The sequence below is a fragment of the Prionailurus viverrinus genome, chromosome D2 (assembly GCF_022837055.1).
Source record: "Prionailurus viverrinus isolate Anna chromosome D2, UM_Priviv_1.0, whole genome shotgun sequence".
NCBI lineage: Eukaryota > Metazoa > Chordata > Mammalia > Carnivora > Felidae > Prionailurus > Prionailurus viverrinus.
Genome location: NC_062571.1, coordinates 70,833,920 through 70,854,196, shown reverse-complemented (window position 1 = coordinate 70,854,196; position 20,277 = coordinate 70,833,920). Strand labels below are relative to the sequence as shown.

Below are 20,277 nucleotides of genomic sequence, written 5' to 3'. Positions count from 1 at the left end.
TGTGGGTGAGTGTGTGGGGCAGTGGACGAAGTGGGGGCAAACAAGGACACCCTTCAAAAGGACTGTCCCATCACTCTGGGAGGAGGACCCGCCTTACGACACAAGGAGGCATAAGTGAAGAACGCCAGTTTGCGGTCAGATCTGAATTTAAATCCCAGCCCCTCCACCCTACTAGCTACGTGGCCTTGGACAAGACACAAACTCAGAGCTTCTAAACCCGGTTTTAGAAAATAAAGCGCGGGGTGGGGGGACGGGGGGGGGGCAGGGGGAAATAATATCGAGCACAGGTGGTCATGTTCAGGATTAAACGAGAAAAGACACATAAAGACTTGGCACGCGGCCGCAAAGGACAGATATTGTTCCGATTTGTGTTTTCAAAGGTCACTCTGGGCCCAGTGTGCAAAATAAAATGGGGAAGGGCGACCAGAATCACTTCTCTCTGGGAATACAAAGCACAACGAAAACGAAATCACTGAGAGGCGACAGAACAAAAACCAGCTTCGAGCAAAGCGCAGGAACTTTAAAGCCCTCGATGACAACACCGCGTGGCCTCAAGTAGCAACGGCAGCAACACGAACAGCTTCCAGGCCCATTGAAATCATGTCCCCGGAAGGTACAGTTGTCCTAGATGAGTGGAACATACACAGGTTTCCCCCGCTGTCCGGAGCAGCGCAGTCTTAGGGAACCTCGGGTAAAAGCTGAAGCCAGGTGTCAAGCGAAGCAGCAATTACCACGAATTTATAGGGGAAAATTTCGAGCATTCCCAGACCCCCAAATGACCTCCCTGAGCCTCGTCTGATACCTTAGGACACATCCTCGTTCCGGACGCACAGAATAAACGGAGGGGCGCACAGGTGCTCACGGACACAGTTCAGAGTGGCAGCAGCTTGACGCCGAGATGCTGTCGTTCCCGGGGCCACTCTCGCTGCCTCTGCAACGCCTCGCGGCCAAATACTGGTCGCTATTTTCACTTTTCGCCTTTTTTCTCGCGAAAGCCAAAGTCCTCTTCGGGTTTCTTTCAGTTAGTGAAAACAGGTGCTAACATAGCGCTTTCGTGAGAGCGAAGAGGCCTAACACGAACTTTCCAGTAGCGGGGGCGTACCTGTGCGTCCATCCATCCTAGCCGGCGGGAGAAATGACCGCCAGGTCTTCACTGTGGCCCCTGGTTCGTGACGATGATGAACCTGCACCCTCGCCAGGGCACAGCCACAGAACGTGAGTCCCACGGACCGCAAGACCCTTCCATACAAGCCTCTGAGTGACTCGTCTTGGTCCAGTTTTCTGGAAACCTTCCTTCTCGACAAGGCTCGCAGCCATCCGACACCCTGCCATCTCTCCCCGCATGCAACTCGCAGAAAGAAGTTAGAACACTTTCACATCAGTGGTAATGATGTGGTGTCTCAAATCGATTCCTGGTGAACTACGTGTCATTATCCCAAATTAAATCCCTTCTGCGGGATACCGTGAGAAGGACCTCTAAGATATACCAGGACGGCTGTTTAAAAATCTTTAAGTTTGTTTATTTTGAGAGAAAGAGAAAGAGAGAGAGGGCACAGGTGGGGGAGGAACAGAGAGAGAGGGAGACAGAGAATCCCAAGCAGGCTCCTGTCAGCGCACAGCCCAATCCCAAGCAGGCACAGCCCAATGCGAGGCTCGAACTCCCGAAGTGCGAGATCACGACTTGAGCCGAAATCAAGAGTCAGTCGCTCAACCGACTGAGCCACCCAGGTGTCCCCAGGATGGCCGTTTTAGAGCCAGAAGAGCGCCATGTACTCTGGGACTGTGCTTGGCTTTCAGGAAGGAACCAACCAGGGACACTGATAAGGCACAGAGGCACTGGGAACGAGTGGGGGAAGGAAACCATCCCGACCCATCAGAGGAGTGCAAGGCCACTTTCTGAGACCCAAGTCCCAACCCGCCACCCACACCAACCACGCGGTCCGGTGTCACGGTCTGGCTTGGGAAGACAGTAGTCCCGGGGAAGGTAGATTCAGCCTCCCCAGAGGCAAAATCCAAATCAGAAACAAGTGACCAGCCTTCATCTGCACATACTAAGTTGCTTTTATTAATCCAGAACGGCATGCTACAGATATTGTACAGCATGAACATTTATTCATTACAAAAATGGCTTCCAAACCATTAAAAATGAAATTGGAATAAGAGCATAAAACGGAACGGTAACATCACAACTGTTAGGAAACATTCAAAGTATTCACAAAAAATGTTATAGTTAGCATTTTAATAAACCAGAGAAAAATCGGAGACAGTCTTACAATCGCTTCATGTCAACTACAATGGCACTGAGTGAACAGGTGTCAGCTTTATACAGCATTTTGCAACATCAACATGCCTAGGGTTTTTCTTATTTTTAAAGTTTGCCACCTACTCGTATGGAATACGTGTACATAAAAGCGGCAGCTGGTTTTTCCTTTAAGAGTAATCTAATATACAGAATTTTGGCCCCTAAGGGTTTGATACCTCTTCATTTAAAATGCTTTCTGGACAATCTGCTACCAAACACGTCTTGTTATAGGTGACATTAAAACTACATACAAATCTACCTATGTAACATCACAGCAAAACATGATGAACAAAAATTACAGCATCGAAAAGAGGGAGAAAGCTAAAGTCACTGAGAATTTTGGCACATAAAGTTTTGCACACAGTCGGGCCACGTCCTAAGGGCACAGAGCTGGCGACTGTGAGTTCAAAGGAGAAACAGGGTGGTGCCCGCTGCTGCTCAGACAGCGTCCGCTAAAATTCCCTCACTAATTTTCAAGTCTTGTTTTACATAATGGCTTTTAAAGCAACTTTCGTTAATGCTACTGATCCTTAAATGCAACTATTAATGTCCGTTTGGCGGCATCTGGGTTTCATACAGCCAAAAAAAAAAAAAAAAAAAGTCAAAAAGAGAAACAAAAAAATATATATACACATTTTATATATAAACTTAAAAACCTTGTACAAATGAGTTGTTATATATAAGATGCTTATGCTAAGGGGAAAAAAACTTTATACAGTTTCAAGAAAAAGGAAAACATATTTTAAAAGGGACGACATACAGGTTCGACGAGCAATCTCTAAAGCAATAAATACTACTGGTCCAACAGCGTTGTGATTCCATTAATGGTTGAGTAGCATCCCCCTCCCCCCAAAAGAACAACACCATGGAACAAGGTATATTAACACATTTAACCCTCTGTTTCTGTACATTTAAACAATAACAAGTAACATCACAATTAAAGTTGTTTCACACAGAGAAAAAAAAAAAGAGTAACGGCACTGCATTCCTCGTGCCCTTATGGTTTAAAAACCAGATGTAAAATGATTGGTTCGCAAGCTCGTATTTAATACAAATAATACAGAACCAACTCCTTCTGGAGGGCTGCTTCAAAATTGCTTCTTTTTTTTTTTTTCCTTTTTGTTTTTTAATCAGTCTTTTAAAACTAAGCTATCCGAACTACATAACAGTTATGTATATATATATATTTTTTAAACGCTACAAAGACTTTAAACAGCTGTTGATAAAAATTTTGGTAGAATCATGAGGTTCTTCTCTCATCTACATATTTAAAAGGAGGAATTGAAATAAGAATGGGTCAAATATTGACCAATGAACTCCATAAACATCAACTAATGTAGCCACGTGGCACAAAATTAAAAGAGTACAAAACGAAACCTTTCGGGGGGGGGGGGGAGGGAGGTGCTGGGGGGGGTGCTGGGGGGCGGGGGTGGACAGAAGCGGAACGCAACACTACGCAAACCAACCGGGGCTGACGAGGCTAAAGCTATTCTAAAGACTTGGTCACGAGGGACAGCGGCTGGGGCTGCGTCCCGGCCACGGCCACGGCGCTGTGGGAATGTAAGGAAGATGTCGACGGCTGCGCCAGAGACGAGGCGGACAGGACGGGCGGCTGCAGGGCGGCGGGGGGCAGGTCCAGGGCCCCGTTGGGACAGAGGGCGGGGGCCTTGCCGTGGGCGGCCTCGGCAAGCAGGAGGGCGGGCGGCGGCGGCATCATGGGCAGGTGGGCCAGGGGGTCGGGCTTCAGGGACAGCGAGAGAGGCTGGGTCTGCTCAGTCTGTGACTTGGCGTCTTGGGGAGGGGAGCCTAGCAGGTTGGGGGAGGGAGGAGGCGAGTCTAGTAAGCTTCCATCTGAAGAGGGTGGACTGAGGCAGCTGCCTTCACCTTGTATGTAGCGAACGCACTTTTTTTTTCTCCTAGAAACAGGGGGGAGAGAGTTCTCCGTGAATAGGGGGCAAAGATGCCAAGGGAGAGCGTTATCTACTGCTCAGAGCCGAGTTCGAGTCACCTGTGCCCCAAGAGCCAGCAAGCCCCGTGGCCGGGGGGGAGGGGAGGGGACGGGTAGTTACGCCGGGGGCGGGGGGGGGGGGGGGGGTGTGCCACGCTCGCTTCACTGCCGCCCCCGTCTGAGCCTGCTCTGGCAAACAGCATTTTACTGGTGGAGCGCCCCCCCCCCCCCCCCCGCTACCTACCTGCTCCCCTCGCCCCCCACTAACGCCCCCCCGCCACCGCGACCCGACCCGACCCGACCCGGGCCCAGATACCACTGAGCAGGCTAGACTGGATTGATGATGCAGCGCCCGTGTGCCAGAAAAGCGGCTGCATCCGCGCTGCGATTCCCCTGACAAGTGTGTGCTTTCTCTTTCGGCTTGGACGTCCCCTGGCCGGCCCATCGCATCTCCCCCTCCGTTCCCACCACCACCACCCTACCCCCGGTGCTCTGAGTGTGTGCGTGTGCGTGTGTGTGTGCAAAAGAGAAAGAGAGCTCCTTCCCCAGGCGCCTCCTATCAATATGAAACTCTGACTGTTGAGCCCACAGAGCTGAAGGCAGTGCTAGGCAAGAGGCTTAGACGTTTTTACACCACTGCCGCCACCACCGCCACCACCACCACCACCGCCACCACCACGGCCACCACCGCCAGGCTGCCGGTGCCCAGAGAGCTTTTGGGCTTGTCTGTTAAGAACCACACCAAATCAAGAGAGGTCAGAATCAGGTGAGAGGAGGGGGAGGGGGGGAACAAAAATAAAACAAAATAAATCAAAAAACAAAAACAAAAAAATAAAAACAAAAACAAAACCACCAAAAACAGGTAGAAGAGGATAAACAAAGGTGGGGGAGGGGGAAGAATAAGAAAAACAGAAAATGATCCAAAGGAACAAGAATAACTGGTTGTATGGCCTGCAGGTTGTGGATTAAATTATGATTCAAAGTTGATTTTTGGGTTTGTTTGGTTTTTTTTTTTTGGTTTGTTTTTTAAAGATTTGGGGTCTTCCCCTCCCCCAACCCAGAGTGAGAAGGCTGGAAGGAGAGACAGTGAGGATGGGACGGAGGGGCATCCTGCCCTTGTCAATATGCCGAGGCCAGTGGACGGAGGGCGCAGCGTGTCGTAAGGAAGTGACGACGAAGAAGAAGTACCAGGGAACCACAGCATGGAACGTCTGGGGTTTGGGGGTCATCGGGATTAGCGGTTAAGCCGGAAAGCCTAGTTTTGCCCTGCACCAAAACCAGAATCTCCCCTCTACGCTTCTCGTTTACATAAGAAACAGGAATGAGAATGTCAGAGCCTCTCTTGCTTATCATCAAAAGGTTGGGGAAATCGATTCAAGAAATTGAGCATGTGACCTCAAAGCTTTTCCTAGTATTAATCCCAGTCCGATGGGATGATATTTGGTAGGAAACGTGATCCCGGGCATCAGTCCCACTCATGCTATAAAAATAACGCAGATACAGGGAATGTGCTGACCTAAGGAGCCCTTGAACACAGTTAAAACAGTGGCTGATAACACTCTAACGACAAGTGTGTGTGAGCGCCGGCCGGCTTCCCATCCCAGGAAAGCGGGAAGACGCTGCCTGGTTGAAGGCAGCCGCTGTCAGATGTCACTGGCCTTTGAAAGGAAGGGGGTGTAATGAGTTCCTCCTCGGGTCTGTGCCCCCAGAGGTGTCTGCTCATGCCCCTCAGTGCGTGGGGTGTGGACTCAGCAAGATGGCGGGAGGGTGGGGAGGAAGGGAGGGTGGAAGGGAGCATGCTTGGCCTTCCCTGCCTCCCGGAGGGTGCCGAGGCCCACTGGGTGGAGGCCTCAGGGCCTACCTGATCCCCCACTGGGTGGGAAGGAACTCTAGGGGTGCGAGGGCAGCCCCCCTCACCTTCAGTTTGGAAAGGTTCCTTTTCTCCTCTGGGATAGACGGAAACAGACTGTGGGTTCTGCTCCCATCCCAGAACCCGAGATAAATAATTAAGCCTCTCAGAGTTTTTAAACCACCTTAGCCTGCAGATCAAAACATGCTTAAAAAACTAAGATGTCCATGCATTTTAAAAAATGGGAGGACGGCGGGGTGGGGATGGGGGGCGGGTCATAAGCAAAAGTGAGAGAGAACAAGGACAAAGGGGAGGGAGGAGGGGGAAGAGAAAAGGAGAAACAGGAAACAAGGGAGTGACGTCAAGCAGCATTCCATGCTATATTAGGGCAGAGTAAAAAGATGGGAAAGCAACTTGGTGGGCTCAAAACAGAATCTTGTTAAAATGTCCTCAAATGTCAAATAAAATTAGAAACCCTGTGTAGCGAGCAGAGCCCTGATTGGCTGGGAGCGGTTCTGGCGCTCCCCTCACCCTCCCGCCCTCCTTCTGACACGGAGGTTTACATCGAGGGGATGAGTGGAAGCATTTTGAACATGGGACATGAAGACCATGAAGGACAGCGAGACACTCCTTCTAACAGGTGGCCGAGCAAAAGGCAGTTGGAACACACACACGTTTCTGACGGGCCAGAAAACGCCTCATTTTGTAAACTGCTTGCTTTTCTTTCTTGAAAGCACATTTTGTCCTACTGATCGAGCATCGGGCCAGATCCTGGCAAAGAGGAAAAGTTGAGGGGAACAGGGGGCAAAACCCATCCGCCTGCCCTCCCCCACACGGGCTCCGTCTCCAGTCGAGGGGGTGGCCTTTTAAAATTCCACTTCTAGCTTCTCATGGAATTACTCGGAAAGGAAGCTAAGGGTTCTTCCTTATCCTGTTTTGGAATTACGCCCTTTCAACCAGCTAAAACGCATCTGCTAACGCTTTTAGGGAAAACATCCCCACCAGAAGTAAAGTGGCCAGCAGGAAAGTTCTAACGGTGTGCCAAGGGGGGAAAGAACCCCGAGGAATGAGGAGGGACGGCGGCCTGCGTACCGACAGCCGGCCCCTCAGAGCTGCGCTTTTGAAAATCGTGTTTATGGGGCAGCTACAAAGATTTTGGGTTTTGCCTGTTTTCTGTAAAAAGGTCAACGAAACTTCTGGCCTCTGAGGAAGATAACCACACCCTGGCTTTAAACAAGGTGCAGGCTGTGTCTGAGGAGGGGATGTCCGTCCGGGCCAATGCTAGTAATGGTAACTTTTGGGGGCGGGGGGATGTCACCTCTAACTTGAAGCAAGTGCTTTTGAAACCAAAAAGGGCTTCTTCGTCTTCATAAACCGCCACTCGCCCCCCTCCACCCCCAAATTAGGCGACACACCATATTGCGAGGTGGGCACGATGGCCTCACCATACGTTTCTACAGATCGTGAGAAACCCTCTCAGGAGTGAGCCCCGCGATTAGCTAATCCTTCACCATGACAGGGCGTCTCAGAACAGGATTCCGCAGCTAATTATCTTCCTACTCGGCACAAATAAAATTCTGCCACAGATTCGCTGCCTAGATAGGGTAAGCAGAGGCCCTGTCTTCCCTGGGTAGGCCTAATTTAAATACCTAACTCTCTTCATCTACTTCATCACGAATCTCTTTTCTGTTGCCCACAGAAGACCCCAGGACTGCGTGGGACTGGTATCTGTCACCTCTGTGAACACTGCCATGTCACAGAACGGGTGACTGCAGAATCTCTCTCAAGGCCTGGAATCCTCGCTCAGGGGGCACAGGGCTGTCTGTGGAGTTCTGTCTCAATAAAGATGCTCGGGGCCCTCTCTCCCCTACACGTTTGGCCGACTCCAGGCACTTCGCCGGTCCCTCGTAAGGCATCGGGGGAGGGGAAGAGACACGGGAGACTTGTGGGCATGCACGTTAATGGGATGGACATCTGATCTAATGTCTAAACACGGAACACATGGCAGAGGCATGGAGGAGAGGGACACGTGACAAGGAGGCACTACAAACAGGGAAGCGTGTTCGGGGAGTTGAGATACCTACCATCATAATATTCCAAATTCAAAGACTGCTTGTATCAGAACAAAGAAACAACAAATTTAACCAAAGGTGGTCAGTAAAGGAAAGGAAATGAGACAGGAACGAGTTGGTATCCCTCCACCAAGAAGGAAGTACCTACACCTTCCCTGAAATTACAGCTTGGGTGGAAACCTGCAGGTGCAACACGGTGTTTAATTTGCACTCTTCTAATTCATTTTGGAAGCAATATATTCTCTCTCTCTCTCTTTCTCTCTCTCTCTCTCTCTCCGTATATACAATATATATTTTAATTCTGCAGGCTAGCAACGCTACAGTATGGGACTGCATGACTCGTCGCCTGCAGCCCTTCAGCTGGTGCACGCCGTTCAATGCCACGCTTCTTTTCAGCACTGTAAAACAATGTCAAGCTAACCAGACTCCTCTGTACAGAGACATGTGGTTTTGAAACGTAAAAGAAAAACGAAACAAAACACAACCAAAAACGCCTGCCCCGGAGCCCTTGTCCAAGGGTCTCGACTCCCAAGTGCACGGGGATGCTACTGCTGCCAGGTGTGAGCTCATTCAAACCTCTGGAAATGGTGGCTCTCTACGCTCGGCACACATGCCACGGACCGGGCCGGTTCCAGGATGCTGGCTTTCAAAGCAAAAGGGTAAGTGCCCGTCCTGGTCTGTTAAGGTTGTGGTCTCAGTCCTACCAGGGATCCGGATATGGTATTTGCAAGAGCAAGGTGGTGGGGAAAGAGAAGGAGGAAGTGGGGAGAGGACACGGCATAAAATTAGCAAGGAAATTTTGAAGGATGAGGATCATTAGTCATTGATGCCGGGGGAGGGGGGGGGGGGGGAAGTAGATGGGAATGAGGTCAAAATATATCGACACACTAAGGTATCAGAAGGACAGAATGCTTTGATTTTCCCAAAGGCCTCACAGTGGTAAATATACCTGCATGGTTTGCACCATAAAGTCTGTCGGTCAAGCCCGAACAGTGCCCGACACTTCTTTGGAGTATTTGCATCTGTTAGCATAAGGTAAACACAAAAAATACAACACAATGGTGGGTCATGCTCGGTTGGATGGGTCATCTCAGCTACAGCTGACTCGTCTTCTCTAGCACCTCGGTTCTATTTGATTCTTTCCTCACCAAGGACATGAAAGAAAAAGACTTCCATGAGTCAAAAGGAAAAAAAAAAATAAATAAAACAAAACGATAAAACACACACACGGGAAAAAAAAAAAAAAAAAGAAAACAACAACCAGAAACCAAAAAACAACGAGGAGAAATAAATAAAAAGAGAGAGAGAAGGAGGGGAAAAGGTGACGTTGTTGGCTTCTACCTAGGCCAGGATTACGATGGATGTCACTGAGCCCCATCCTGGACTGTCATGAGGAAGGGGGCTGGCAGGCAACAGTCCCTGGGAGGGGGCGCGCTGGGGCTGGCTGTCGCTGACCCGAGGAGGCACAAATGATGCTGTTTTACAGTGGCATTTTGGCTAGCAGCAGCGGGGAGAAAAAGCACATCCCTCACAGAGCAGTGTCCCGCACCCTCGTGTCTCCTAAGACCAACACACAGAGCTACAAAGCAACAGGCCAGAGAAGGGGGGAGAAAAGGACCGAATAGACCAGCTGCAAACCAGCACAGCGAATCTGGGAAATCTATACACACCTGCAAGGGCCGCACCAGTTATTCTGTTGATCAAGGCCAAAGCGCGCTCGGCATTTCTTAGGAGCGCTCAGGTCTGAATGAGTTCAAGAGAGAAGCGAGCAGAGGAGGAGGACGTGGGAGAGAGAGAGGGAGAGAGAGAGGGGGAAAGAGGGGGGGGGGGAGAGAAAGATACAAATAAGAAAAAAATAAAAATAAAAAAGGGAATAAATCAATGACCTGGTTACTAATTACAAAATATCGACTTTCGATTTTTAACTTTCTTTAATTAGAAAAAAAAAAAAAGGTAAAAATCACATTCTTATTCAACTGGTGACATTAGCTGTTGCAAATAAAGCTGCAGTATCCCTTCTTTAAGGACTGTCTCTCCGATTCGTTTTGAACGGATAAAGGGAAGTTAGATACTGAAAAACTAAATTTTAAATAATAGTTTTCCTCTTTTGGTTCTGCTTTCCTTTTTTTTTTCTCTTTTTTTCTTTTTCTTTTGGTTCTAGCTCTCTCTCAATTTGTTTTTCTTAAAGAAGAAAATAAAGCGAAGGAGGGAATTAAGTTTGTAACATGCTTTTCTCTTCTCAGAGTACAACAGTTTAAAAGAAAAAAAAAACAACTACAAATAAAAACAGAACAAAACGAAACAAAACAGAAAGAAATAAAGAAAGAAAAGGGTTGTGGTACTGGGATATTGCAGCTTTTGAAATGGTTTTTTTTTTTTTTTTTTTTTTTTTTTTTTTTTAACCGATTTTCATTACTATTAACAGAAGAACAAATGATGGTGAACAGGCAGTGTGAATGAGCTGTTCGGGGTTAGTCAGAAGCTCATAGCAGCTTTTAAGCAGGTACAGTCAGTAAAATGCTAGTGGGTTTGCAAATTAAGAGCAGAAAAGCAAAAGGAAGAAAAAAACTAAAATAAAAAAAAAGCGAAGGAGAAAATAATCATACTGCGAATGCATGCTTGCGTGAGAAAACTTAGTGGGAGCAACGGAAAATGCCATTAGATTAAGGAGGTTTATTACTGAATTCCTTCCATTTTGGTTGGTTTTCGTTTTCGTTTTTGTTTTAACCAGTCTCTTTTAAAGAAATACTGCATATTCAATTTGCACAGTTAGTTCAACACTAAGTCACTGTCATCACTGCTTAAACAACTGTTATGGGGAAAATAAATAAATAAACAAAGCAAAAGTTAAATTAAATTCAAAAAAAAAAAAACCAAAAAAAAAAAAAAAAACAACAAAAGCAACTGAAAAAAAAAAAAAAAATCTACCGAAACATACGAAACCGTGTAGATGGTCATTTTAAAGGATGTTCAAATGTCATACGTGTTTAATGTTAATAAAACTATAATGGCAAGAAAAATTAAAAAACAGTTTATCGACTATTTTAATGACTCAAAATGACATTAGCACCTGTAATCGGAGGAAGTGAAAGGCAAGGATTTAGGAAACATTCGCTGTGTTCTGAAAAAAAAGAACAAATTATACAAAGCCTTCAAAATTGTTGTTGTTGTTTGTAAAAGCCTGGCCTTCTCCAAGGGGACCTTCCGAGATTGCCTATGCAGTATTTCTAATTTCTTCTAGAGAATGACAAACCTCCTTAATTTAAATCGGGTGCAATTTACCACTGTAAAGGCATGCATCAGAACATTCAGGAACAGCCCAGTTAATATCAAACACTCACACACACCCCTTCCTCCTCCCGCGGCCCCTTCCTCATCCCTACACACAGACACACACAAAATAAGCAGACTGCATACGTCCCGCATAGGCATGCCTACCTCCCTCCTGTTACAGGCTCTCCAGTTATTTTAAAACACATTCCACTAGAATGACAATGTGCTTTTCATGCAACAATGAATGTTACTAGCTTTAAAAGGGCAGTCATGAAGCAATTAATTAAAATGCATAAACAAAAAAGGCTGGCTAAGATGGGTTCCCCCACATCTTCCTGGCCTTGAGTCTCTCCTGCCTCCCCCAGAGAGAAACCTAACGTTAAAGAGTGGTCCTCGGAAGTACCGCTCCTTCCTCCTTCCTCCTCCTTCTAACTTACCATTGGTCTCTCCTGGCTGCTTGTCCCTTTTCCTCTTCTTCTTCTTCCCCTGGATGAAGAGATGAAATGCAAGCAATTATTTCAGGAAACAGACGGGAGAGGGCATCTGGGCTCCCCTGGAAGGCAGGCAGAAAGAGGGGAGCATAGCGCTGTCTCCATCCACACCCACAGCGCCCAGAATGCTTCTGACCCCCTAGAGGGACACACACGCCCTGGAAGGGGAAGAGGAGGGGTCAGCAGAGGGTGAGGGAAAGACCTCTTTCCCCACCTACCTATGTGCATCCTCAAACCTGACCCAGAGCATCTGATTCCATAGCAGGGGAGAAAAGAACGGATTAAGGAAGATTCAGGGAGGTGTGGAGGGACAGGGTTGGGAGTGGCCCAAGGGACAGATGAATGTGGAGATGGCCATGTGGGCTAAGAAAGCCCCCTTGCCCCACGCAGATTATTAAAGCCTTATTAAAGCCAAGAGGTCCTCATACTCAATCAAAAAAAAAAAGCTTTCATTGGGACTTTACTGGTAATAGCAGCTAACATTTACTGAGCACATACTATGTGCCAGGCATGATTCTAAATGCGCTATGCATATTGACTCATTTTTCCCTCATGCCATCCTATACAACAGGTACTACAGCACCATCCCAATTTTAATTCTTTTTTTTTTTTTTTTTTAATTTTTTTTTTCAACGTTTATTTATTTTTGGGACAGAGAGAGACAGAGCATGAACGGGGGAGGGGCAGAGAGAGAGGGAGACACAGAATCGGAAACAGGCTCCAGGCTCTGAGCCATCAGCCCAGAGCCCGACGCGGGGCTCGAACTCATGGACCGCGAGATCGTGACCTGGCTGAAGTCGGACACTTAACCGACTGCGCCACCCAGGTGCCCCCCAATTTTAATTCTTTAAAAAAATTTTTTAACGTTTATTTATCTTCCAGAGAGAGCGAGAGAGAGCATGATCATGAGCATGAGCTGGGGAGGGCCAGAGAGAGAGGGAGACACAGAATCTGAAGCAGGCTCCAGGCTCTGAGCTGTCAACACAGAGCCTGACACGGGGCTCGAACCCATAAACTGTGAGATCACGACCCGAGCCGAAGTCCGTCGCTTAACTGACTGAGCCATCCGAGTGCCCCAATTCTTCTTCTTCTTTTTTTAATGCTTATTTATTTTTGAGAGAGAGAATGCAAGCAGGGGAGGGGCAGAAAAACACTTATTTGAGAGAGAGAGGGAAAGAGAGAGAGAGAGATAGAGAAAGAGAGCGCAAGCAGGAGAGGGGCAGAGAAAGAGAGAGAGAGAGAGGAGAGAGGGAGAGAGGGAGAGAGAGAGAGAGAGAGGAGAGAGAGAGAGAGAGGAGAGAGGGAGGGGGGGAGGGGGGGAGAGAGAGAGAGAGAGAGAGAGAGAGGAGAGAGGGAGAGGGGGGGAGGGGGAGAGAGAGAGAGAGAGAGAGAGAGGAGAGAGGGGGAGAGAAAGAGAGAGAGAGAGAGGAGAGAGGGAGAGGGGGGGAGGGGGAGAGAGAGAGAGAGAGAGAGAGAGAGAGAGGAGAGAGGGAGAGGGGGGGAGGGGGAGAGAGAGAGAGAGAGAGAGAGAGAGAGAGAGAGAGAGAGAGGAGAGAGAGAGAATGGGGATCCGAAGCAGGCTCCAGGCTCTGTGCTAACAGTGCAGAGCCTGATGCGAGGCCCAAACCCATGAACCGTGAGATCATGACTGGAGTTGAAGTTGGACGCTCAACCGACTGAGCCGCCCAGGCGCCCCCCCCTCCAATTTCATAGGTAAGGAAGCTCAGGCACAGAGGGGTTACGTGAATTTCCTGAGCTCACACGACTAGCCAAGGCCGGTGCCAGGGTGGGAACTTCAGGCAGCCTGGGTTCCACAGCGCTTACCTACGGGGCTGTGCTGCCTTCGTATTTAATCCCGTGCCCTCTGGGGAAGGGTTTTCATTGATTACAGGGGATCAGTTACATGGGATCATTCGCAGTCTCCAGCCTGGGACCTTTACTGCCTGCTGGTGGCTGTGGCTGTGGCACGGGAACAGGGAGGAATTCCGTAGATCTGGAATCAGATCTATCTGTTGGAGTCAGAGGCCCGGTACGTCTGAAACGTCACCAGTAAAAGGACGGGCCCACACTTCTGTCTGTTTCAGAACATCTAAATGTTGCCTCTGCCCAAAAGTGCTCAAGGGGTGTTGATGGCAAGTCCGGAAGAGAAAAGACGAGTCACAGGGGGTAAACCTGGCAACCCGTGAGCCCTAGAACCTCAGGGGGCAGACGCCGTGGTTTTTGCTTCATCCACGGGCTCAGGGCCACAGTGTCTCTCTCAGAGAAAGCCCCTCTGTTCTCTCAGATCTCCGGGCACGTACCATTCGGGAAGTCTGTCTTGGCCTGGAGTTTGAAACACTGTGACACATTTCATGTTCCTTGATGAGCAGCTTAAATATTAAAAAAAAATTAAAAAAAAAGAGGAGTTCACGGGGCCTTCTCATGAGCCTCGACAGCCCATCTTTGTGTCTGGGCCCCTCCCAGGGGAGCAGCAAAGTGCCGCCTGTCTATCTAGGAACAGGCAGGAGGGGCGAGTTCCAGCGTATTTAGGAGCCGGGAGTGAACAGCAGGCACAGGAAAGCGTTGCAACTCTGGGCGGTGCTGGCACCCACACACCCAAGGGCTTCGCGGTCACCTCTGTTAATACAGCGCTCACCCGTTTCCAATCTCCTGCAATATATTCTGAAAGGTGGTCGGAGGCTCTAGTCCCCATGGAAGGCTGTCAGTTTAGGTTACACATCAGAGAGCACTACGGGACCACGCTGTTTTCTCTTGTGCCCCAGAACGTGCCCAGTCCCACGACCCACGTGGGACTGTCTTCCTCAATCCTGTTTTTGCTAAGGAGTGATATAAAGCTTTCTGTTACCACTTGACTGGACAAGCAGGAACGTGAAAGAGGCTCAGGAAACTTTCCAGGACTTTCTGGACTTTACAATGACCAGAGTAACGTATAGAAACTTCTATGTCAAGTCAGTTAAGGACAACTCACTCCCCAGGTTAACAAGTTCCACCACAGTCCAATCCATAAAACCTTTGACTCTGACCTCTGTTCCAGACTGTTTCCTGGGGCACAGGAGGGAGGGAGGAGGGTGTGTGTGTGTGTGTGTGTGTGTGTGTGTGTGTGTGTTCACAGCCATGTGTAAGGAGCCATTGTTGACAGGAGTCTCACAGTACCCCATTCAAGAAAGAAAGCTCTTTCAGCCCCAAATCTACATCTACCTTTAAACTTTCTCTCAAATCTGGGGCGCCTGGGTGGCTCAGTCGGTTGAGTGTCCAGCTCAGGTCATGATCTCAGTTTGTGAGTTTGAGCCCCACATCGGGCTCTGAGCTCCCAGCTGACAGAGATTCTCTCTCTCTCCCTCTCTCTCTGCCCCTCCCCAACTTGCACACACACTCTCTCTCAAAATAAATAAATAAACAAACAAAATTTTAAAAATGAAACGGTCTCTCAAGTCCTGTCAGAGGCTTCCCTTATTACACTAAACCTCTTCTGAATACGGAGCTGAGCTGAAGTCACTGGCAGGGCCTGATGGACCTTCTAAAACCTAGAAAGCACTTCAAGAAAAGCCCGGGGCAACACCTGTCTCACTGACTCCCAGGGAGGTCAACAGCAGCATTCTTTGGGAGCTATCCCAAAGTTGGCCTTGTATCTCTGTGGAGGTGTCCCTCTGCCCAACTCCAGGGGGCACCATGCACGTAGACCAGAGTGCACACGGCACTCTGCAGGATTGTGCAGTGCGCGTTCTGCAAAGCTGTACGTGAAGGCCCTACCCTGACCCCAAATCTCTGCTGGGGAAGCGATATCGACAGCAGAACAGAATCTGTCTCTGTGCCAACATCCTAGATCACTCAAAGAACTGGGTCTGAAGCAGGCAGAAGCTGGAGGTGAAATCTTAAGAGCTTCTGCCCCGAAAGAAACCAGGAGAACAGGGGTCCTGGAATGAGACGGCCGCTCATGTGGAGGCTGCGGCTGTAAATCTCCACCTCGAAGTCAGGTGGGGGTGAGCAGCAAGCCTGTGGGTGAGCACGAACCTTCTCCTCCTCTTCCTTTCCACTCCAGAAGAAAGGCTTCCCCACGGCACACAGGCTGAGGACAAATGTAAAGAGTCCCAAGCAGTTAAGACCCTGTGTGTGACCATCTGTGAATGACAAGGACCCTGACCACGGCCGACATTCCAGGGAGAGGCATCGGCACGGATTCAGCTCCCAGGGGGAGCGGTCTTGGGCTGTCAGCCAAGGGCAGGGGGGCTCAGAGGGAGGTGGGTGGGGGGCAGTGATGAAGACATGGGGGTCAAGCCCAACATTCAGTGTTCTCCACACCCCCTTCGAAGAGCAGGCAGCAAGCACGTGTCAAAAGGTAGGAGAAACAGCTAAAGCAAGCAGAAAATAGCGGCCACTCGGGGCCCACGTAGTCCCGTGGATGTCTGTGGCTTCCTGATGGCAGGTAGGCTTTGAGAGTAAAGGCGTCCGATTTAACTCCGAGTCCCCAGATGCTGTGTGCGCAGTTACCTTCACAACCCACACCGACTGAACTGATCTCAACCCACATACGGAGAGCGTCTTCACCATGGACATCGTCCGTGGGAGAGCTAGGTCGGGAGTGCTGACCGGTGAAAGAATCCTCCGTGGCTCCACGCCACTGACAAGAAATCGGAGGAGGGACCACTGCTCGCATTTGGGCAAGTCTTGTCTTTCCCATCCAAAAAGTGGACGGTTCAAGACCACGTTATAAAACCTGATGCCGTGGAGTTAACGTCTCGGGCGAAATAAGAGACATCTCCTCCACTGAGAGAGGAGAGCCCACCCAGGACGCTACTGGGGAAACTGCGGATCAAGAGATAACAGGGAGAGGGGACAAGAGGTCTCCAGAGGAGAGCCAGTTTCTGAGAGAACAGGAATCACAGGTATGACAACCCTGGTGATAAGTAGAAACAACAATCCTACAGTGTTTTCCAAAACCCAAGAGGGGAAAACTGGGCAAATCCTGCAGGCCGCACTGAGCCCAGGAAGACACGTCACTCGGCACAGCCCCCCTTCCTACCTTTCCTAGGCCCTGAGGTATTTCATCTACCCCTCCAGAGGGTGACGACCCTTGGCTGCTTTCAGGGATCCTCCCATCATGCTCCTCTCAGGACAAACTAGGTTTTCAACTTGTACTGCACCACGGCCATCGGACAACTTTTGTTTTTCCCTCTTAAAGGCCAAGGGACTGTTGGAAGACGTGTGGGGAACCAAGCCCTCTCTCTCCACCCCTACCTCCTGGTCTTCCCTGTAAGGCCCCCGGGGTGCTGAGAAGCACAGAAGCCCCAGTCAGGAAGATCCTAGGGCTACGTCTCTTCAAAGACCTGGGCAAGAAGGTGTGGACAGCCCCGAGTCAGCCCCATGGGTCCCACGCTAGAACAACGGAACCCTGGTCTCCTCCCTCCTCCTTTAAGAACTATGGCACGCTGATGGAGCCATACTGGGAGCCAAGACAACCCCTCCCCCGCCCCCCACTCTGGCGCTTGGGCAAGACGCTACTGTCCCAGGAGTGGGCAGACTGGAGGGCTCTGAGGCCTGATTCAAGTTGGCAGGGAGCGTTCCCTTTGGGCAGATGAACACTCGACCCATCTCCACAGACTCTAGTTCCGAGAAAAACGAACACCTACATAGTTATCCCGCGCAGACCAGCCGGGGTACAGCTGCATGTGAAGCTGTCGCTCCTTCCGGGCCAGCTCGTAGTATTTCGCTTGCTCTTCTCTGGACAGCGCGTGCCACTGGAGGGGACACAGAGGCGGGGAGAGGCATGCAAAACATCACAAACTACACCGCGGCCGGGGATGAGAAACGGGTCTGATCTGCAGGGTCCTGGCACTAACGGGAGCGCTGAAACGAAACCTGATGGGTCATCTCTCTCGTTCTCTCCTTTGTGCTCTCTCTGGGGCTGGGGGAGGATGAAGGCGGTGGGTGTTCAGAAGATCCTTCCAATGTGGGTTTCTGGTCCTGACTCCATGAAGACCACGGAAGGAGTCAGAACGTGACTGAAGGGACGGGGACGCTGCGTCATGCTACCCACCAGGCCCCAGTCCATTCGTCCCCCTCTGCCCAGTGAGGGAACTACCTACCCTTCGCCCCAGGATCTGGTTGATGGCGGCACTTTCTTTCAACGTGCACTCGGCCACGACCTTGGCCCTCATTTCCTTCATATACAACATGAACGCGTTAAGAGGTTTCTTTATGTGGGGCTTCTTCTTTTCTTCTTCCTTTTTGGAGTCCTGATGCTTTCTGGATATAGACAGAATAGACAGACACAACCCAATAAACGATCGCAAGGCTCAACTTCCTCCACAGCAGAGAACCCGTCTCCCTGTCTGCTCAACGCCCAAACCCAGCAGTCCTGAACGAGAAGCACGCTTCCACTTTTAGTCTTCTCCACCCTGGAAAACGGAACGAAAACATCCTAGCGAGGGTGTGGGGGGAAGAGAGAGATTTCGTAATTACTTCCTCAAGTGTCTCAGACACACAATTTTCCCAAGGCAGAGGGGAAGGCACAGCGTGGCCGATTCGCTCCCGACGGGGGTTTCTCGTGCTCTCAGGCCAGGCCTCTCAACGTTCCGTGGTGGGTGAGAGACGGGGACGTGGTTGCGAACCCCAGGCCGCCCAAGCACGCAAGTACACCCACACTGGTGCCAACCGTGAGCGCTGCGCTCTCTCAGAGTCCAGAGGCCACCCAAGTCGGGTGTTTCCCAGGGGCACACGCCCCATTGGCTAACCATGGGCCGGACTACCACCCAATGGCCACCGCATCAACAAATGGGCTAGACAAGATGGGGAAAGAAAGAGCGGCCAAAAGATCAACAACACTCACGAGCTATGGAGTGAGCCGACGTCACTCTGGGAGGATTCCTGTTTGACGGTTGGCGTTACTATGGCCGGGTGGGGGATGCCGGTCGTGTGTAGAGTGTGATGTGGTGGGACCATATGGGGAGGGAACCTGGAAGACAGGAAGCTGTGTAAATCGTCAGAATCAAAATGAATGAATGGGGAGGGATGTGTACACATAATTAAAAAAAAAAAAAAACAAAAAAAACCCAGCACGTAACACTCACATGAAAGCAACCCAAGGCATATGAAACCTGTCAGCATTAATTAGCGATAAATTAAACATAATGATTCTCATAATGTCATTAAAGCCAATCTTCCCCTTCATTATTGCTACTGACAAGAGACATTATGATTTTTAACATCTTTAGCGAAAGACAAATATAACGGATGTACTTGGGCGGAAAAGGAGGCTTAGACTACCTGCTGGAAATCACACGTGTACTTGCTTTTTGAGGCATTATTAGTGGCATCTAAGAAGACAATTTCCTAAGTCCTAATCAGCTCTAGAATGAAAGGTGAAATCTATTGTTGAATATTGACAGCTAAATAAAATATTAACGTGGTCCAAGTATACACACATTTTTGACAATGCTGCGCAGGCCTCATTAGGGCCTCATTCTGTGGATGGAGTGCAATAAAATTTTTCTTTTTCTTTTGCCGATGTGCCTCCATCGTTTTGACAGGAGTGAGAGAAAGTGAGGCAGAGAGACGGGGAAAATCCAAATATTTCCCATCTGGTTCTCATCGTAAGTCACAGACATTTTAAATAATTAGCTTGTATCCTCTTAGGGAAAGATGCAAAACAAAACAACAAAAAAAAAAACAAAACAAAAAAACAAAAAAAAAAGAAAGAAAAATCTGTATTTTATACACACATACAAATGAAGCTTTGAATTCTGATTTGTATACCCTTTCCCGCACTAAAATTCTAGGATTCCTAAATTACTTTTACGTAATAGACTGCCTATGCATTCAAAGGCCTTCCAAATGACTATCAAAATTGTAAATATATGTATAAAGGTTGTTTTCTCCTCTAAAACTGTCCATTTTTAAGAAAGTTCTTTGAAATCCCCACTAGGCCCTGAACTGGCATTTCCCTACAGTATAGACTAGCCAGAACATAAAGAGCTAATTAAAAAAAATTTTTTTCAATGTTTATTTATTTTTGAGACAGAGGGAGACAGAGCATGAACGTGGGAGGGTCAGAGACAGAGGGAGACACAGAATCTGAAACAGGCTCCAGGCTCTGAGCCGTCAGCACAGAGCCCGACGCGGGGCTCGAACTCACGGACCGCGAGATCGTGACCTGAGCCGAAGTCGGACGCTTAACCGACTGAGCCTCCCAGGTGCCCCACGTGCTAACTGTAAAATGTTCATCTTGGCCCATCTGTGAACTAACAACTGGATCAAACAGCTTTCACATTTTCTGATATGCTTGGGTTACAAGAACCACCCTTTTTAAAAGAATACTACCACAGAGAATAGTAGGGTGAGGGGCA

At 49.1% G+C, this 20,277-nt stretch overlaps 1 protein-coding gene across 28 annotated transcripts in view; it reads right to left on the bottom strand.

Moving 5' to 3' along the window:
• Window positions 1-2,037: 2,037 nt before the first annotated feature.
• Window positions 2,038-20,277, bottom strand: part of TCF7L2 (transcription factor 7 like 2) — a 202,952-nt gene continuing 184,712 nt past the window's right edge. For 7 of the 28 annotated variants that reach the window (XM_047824753.1, XM_047824755.1, XM_047824754.1 and 4 more), the window contains 7 exons: window positions 18,762-18,902; window positions 18,019-18,178; window positions 17,563-17,670; window positions 11,882-11,930; window positions 11,242-11,292; window positions 9,842-9,914; window positions 2,038-4,218 (listed from right to left, as the gene is read on the bottom strand). In XM_047824753.1, the coding sequence (XP_047680709.1) occupies window positions 3,789-4,218; window positions 9,842-9,914; window positions 11,242-11,292; window positions 11,882-11,930; window positions 17,563-17,670; window positions 18,019-18,178; window positions 18,762-18,902 (1,012 nt within the window). In that variant the 3' untranslated portion in view covers window positions 2,038-3,788. Of the gene's footprint in view, window positions 4,219-9,120; window positions 9,194-9,841; window positions 9,915-11,241; window positions 11,293-11,881; window positions 11,931-17,562; window positions 17,671-18,018; window positions 18,179-18,761; window positions 18,903-20,277 lie in introns of all 28 variants that reach the window. The other 21 variants (XM_047824756.1, XM_047824757.1, XM_047824763.1 and 18 more) reach the window with 8 other exon arrangements.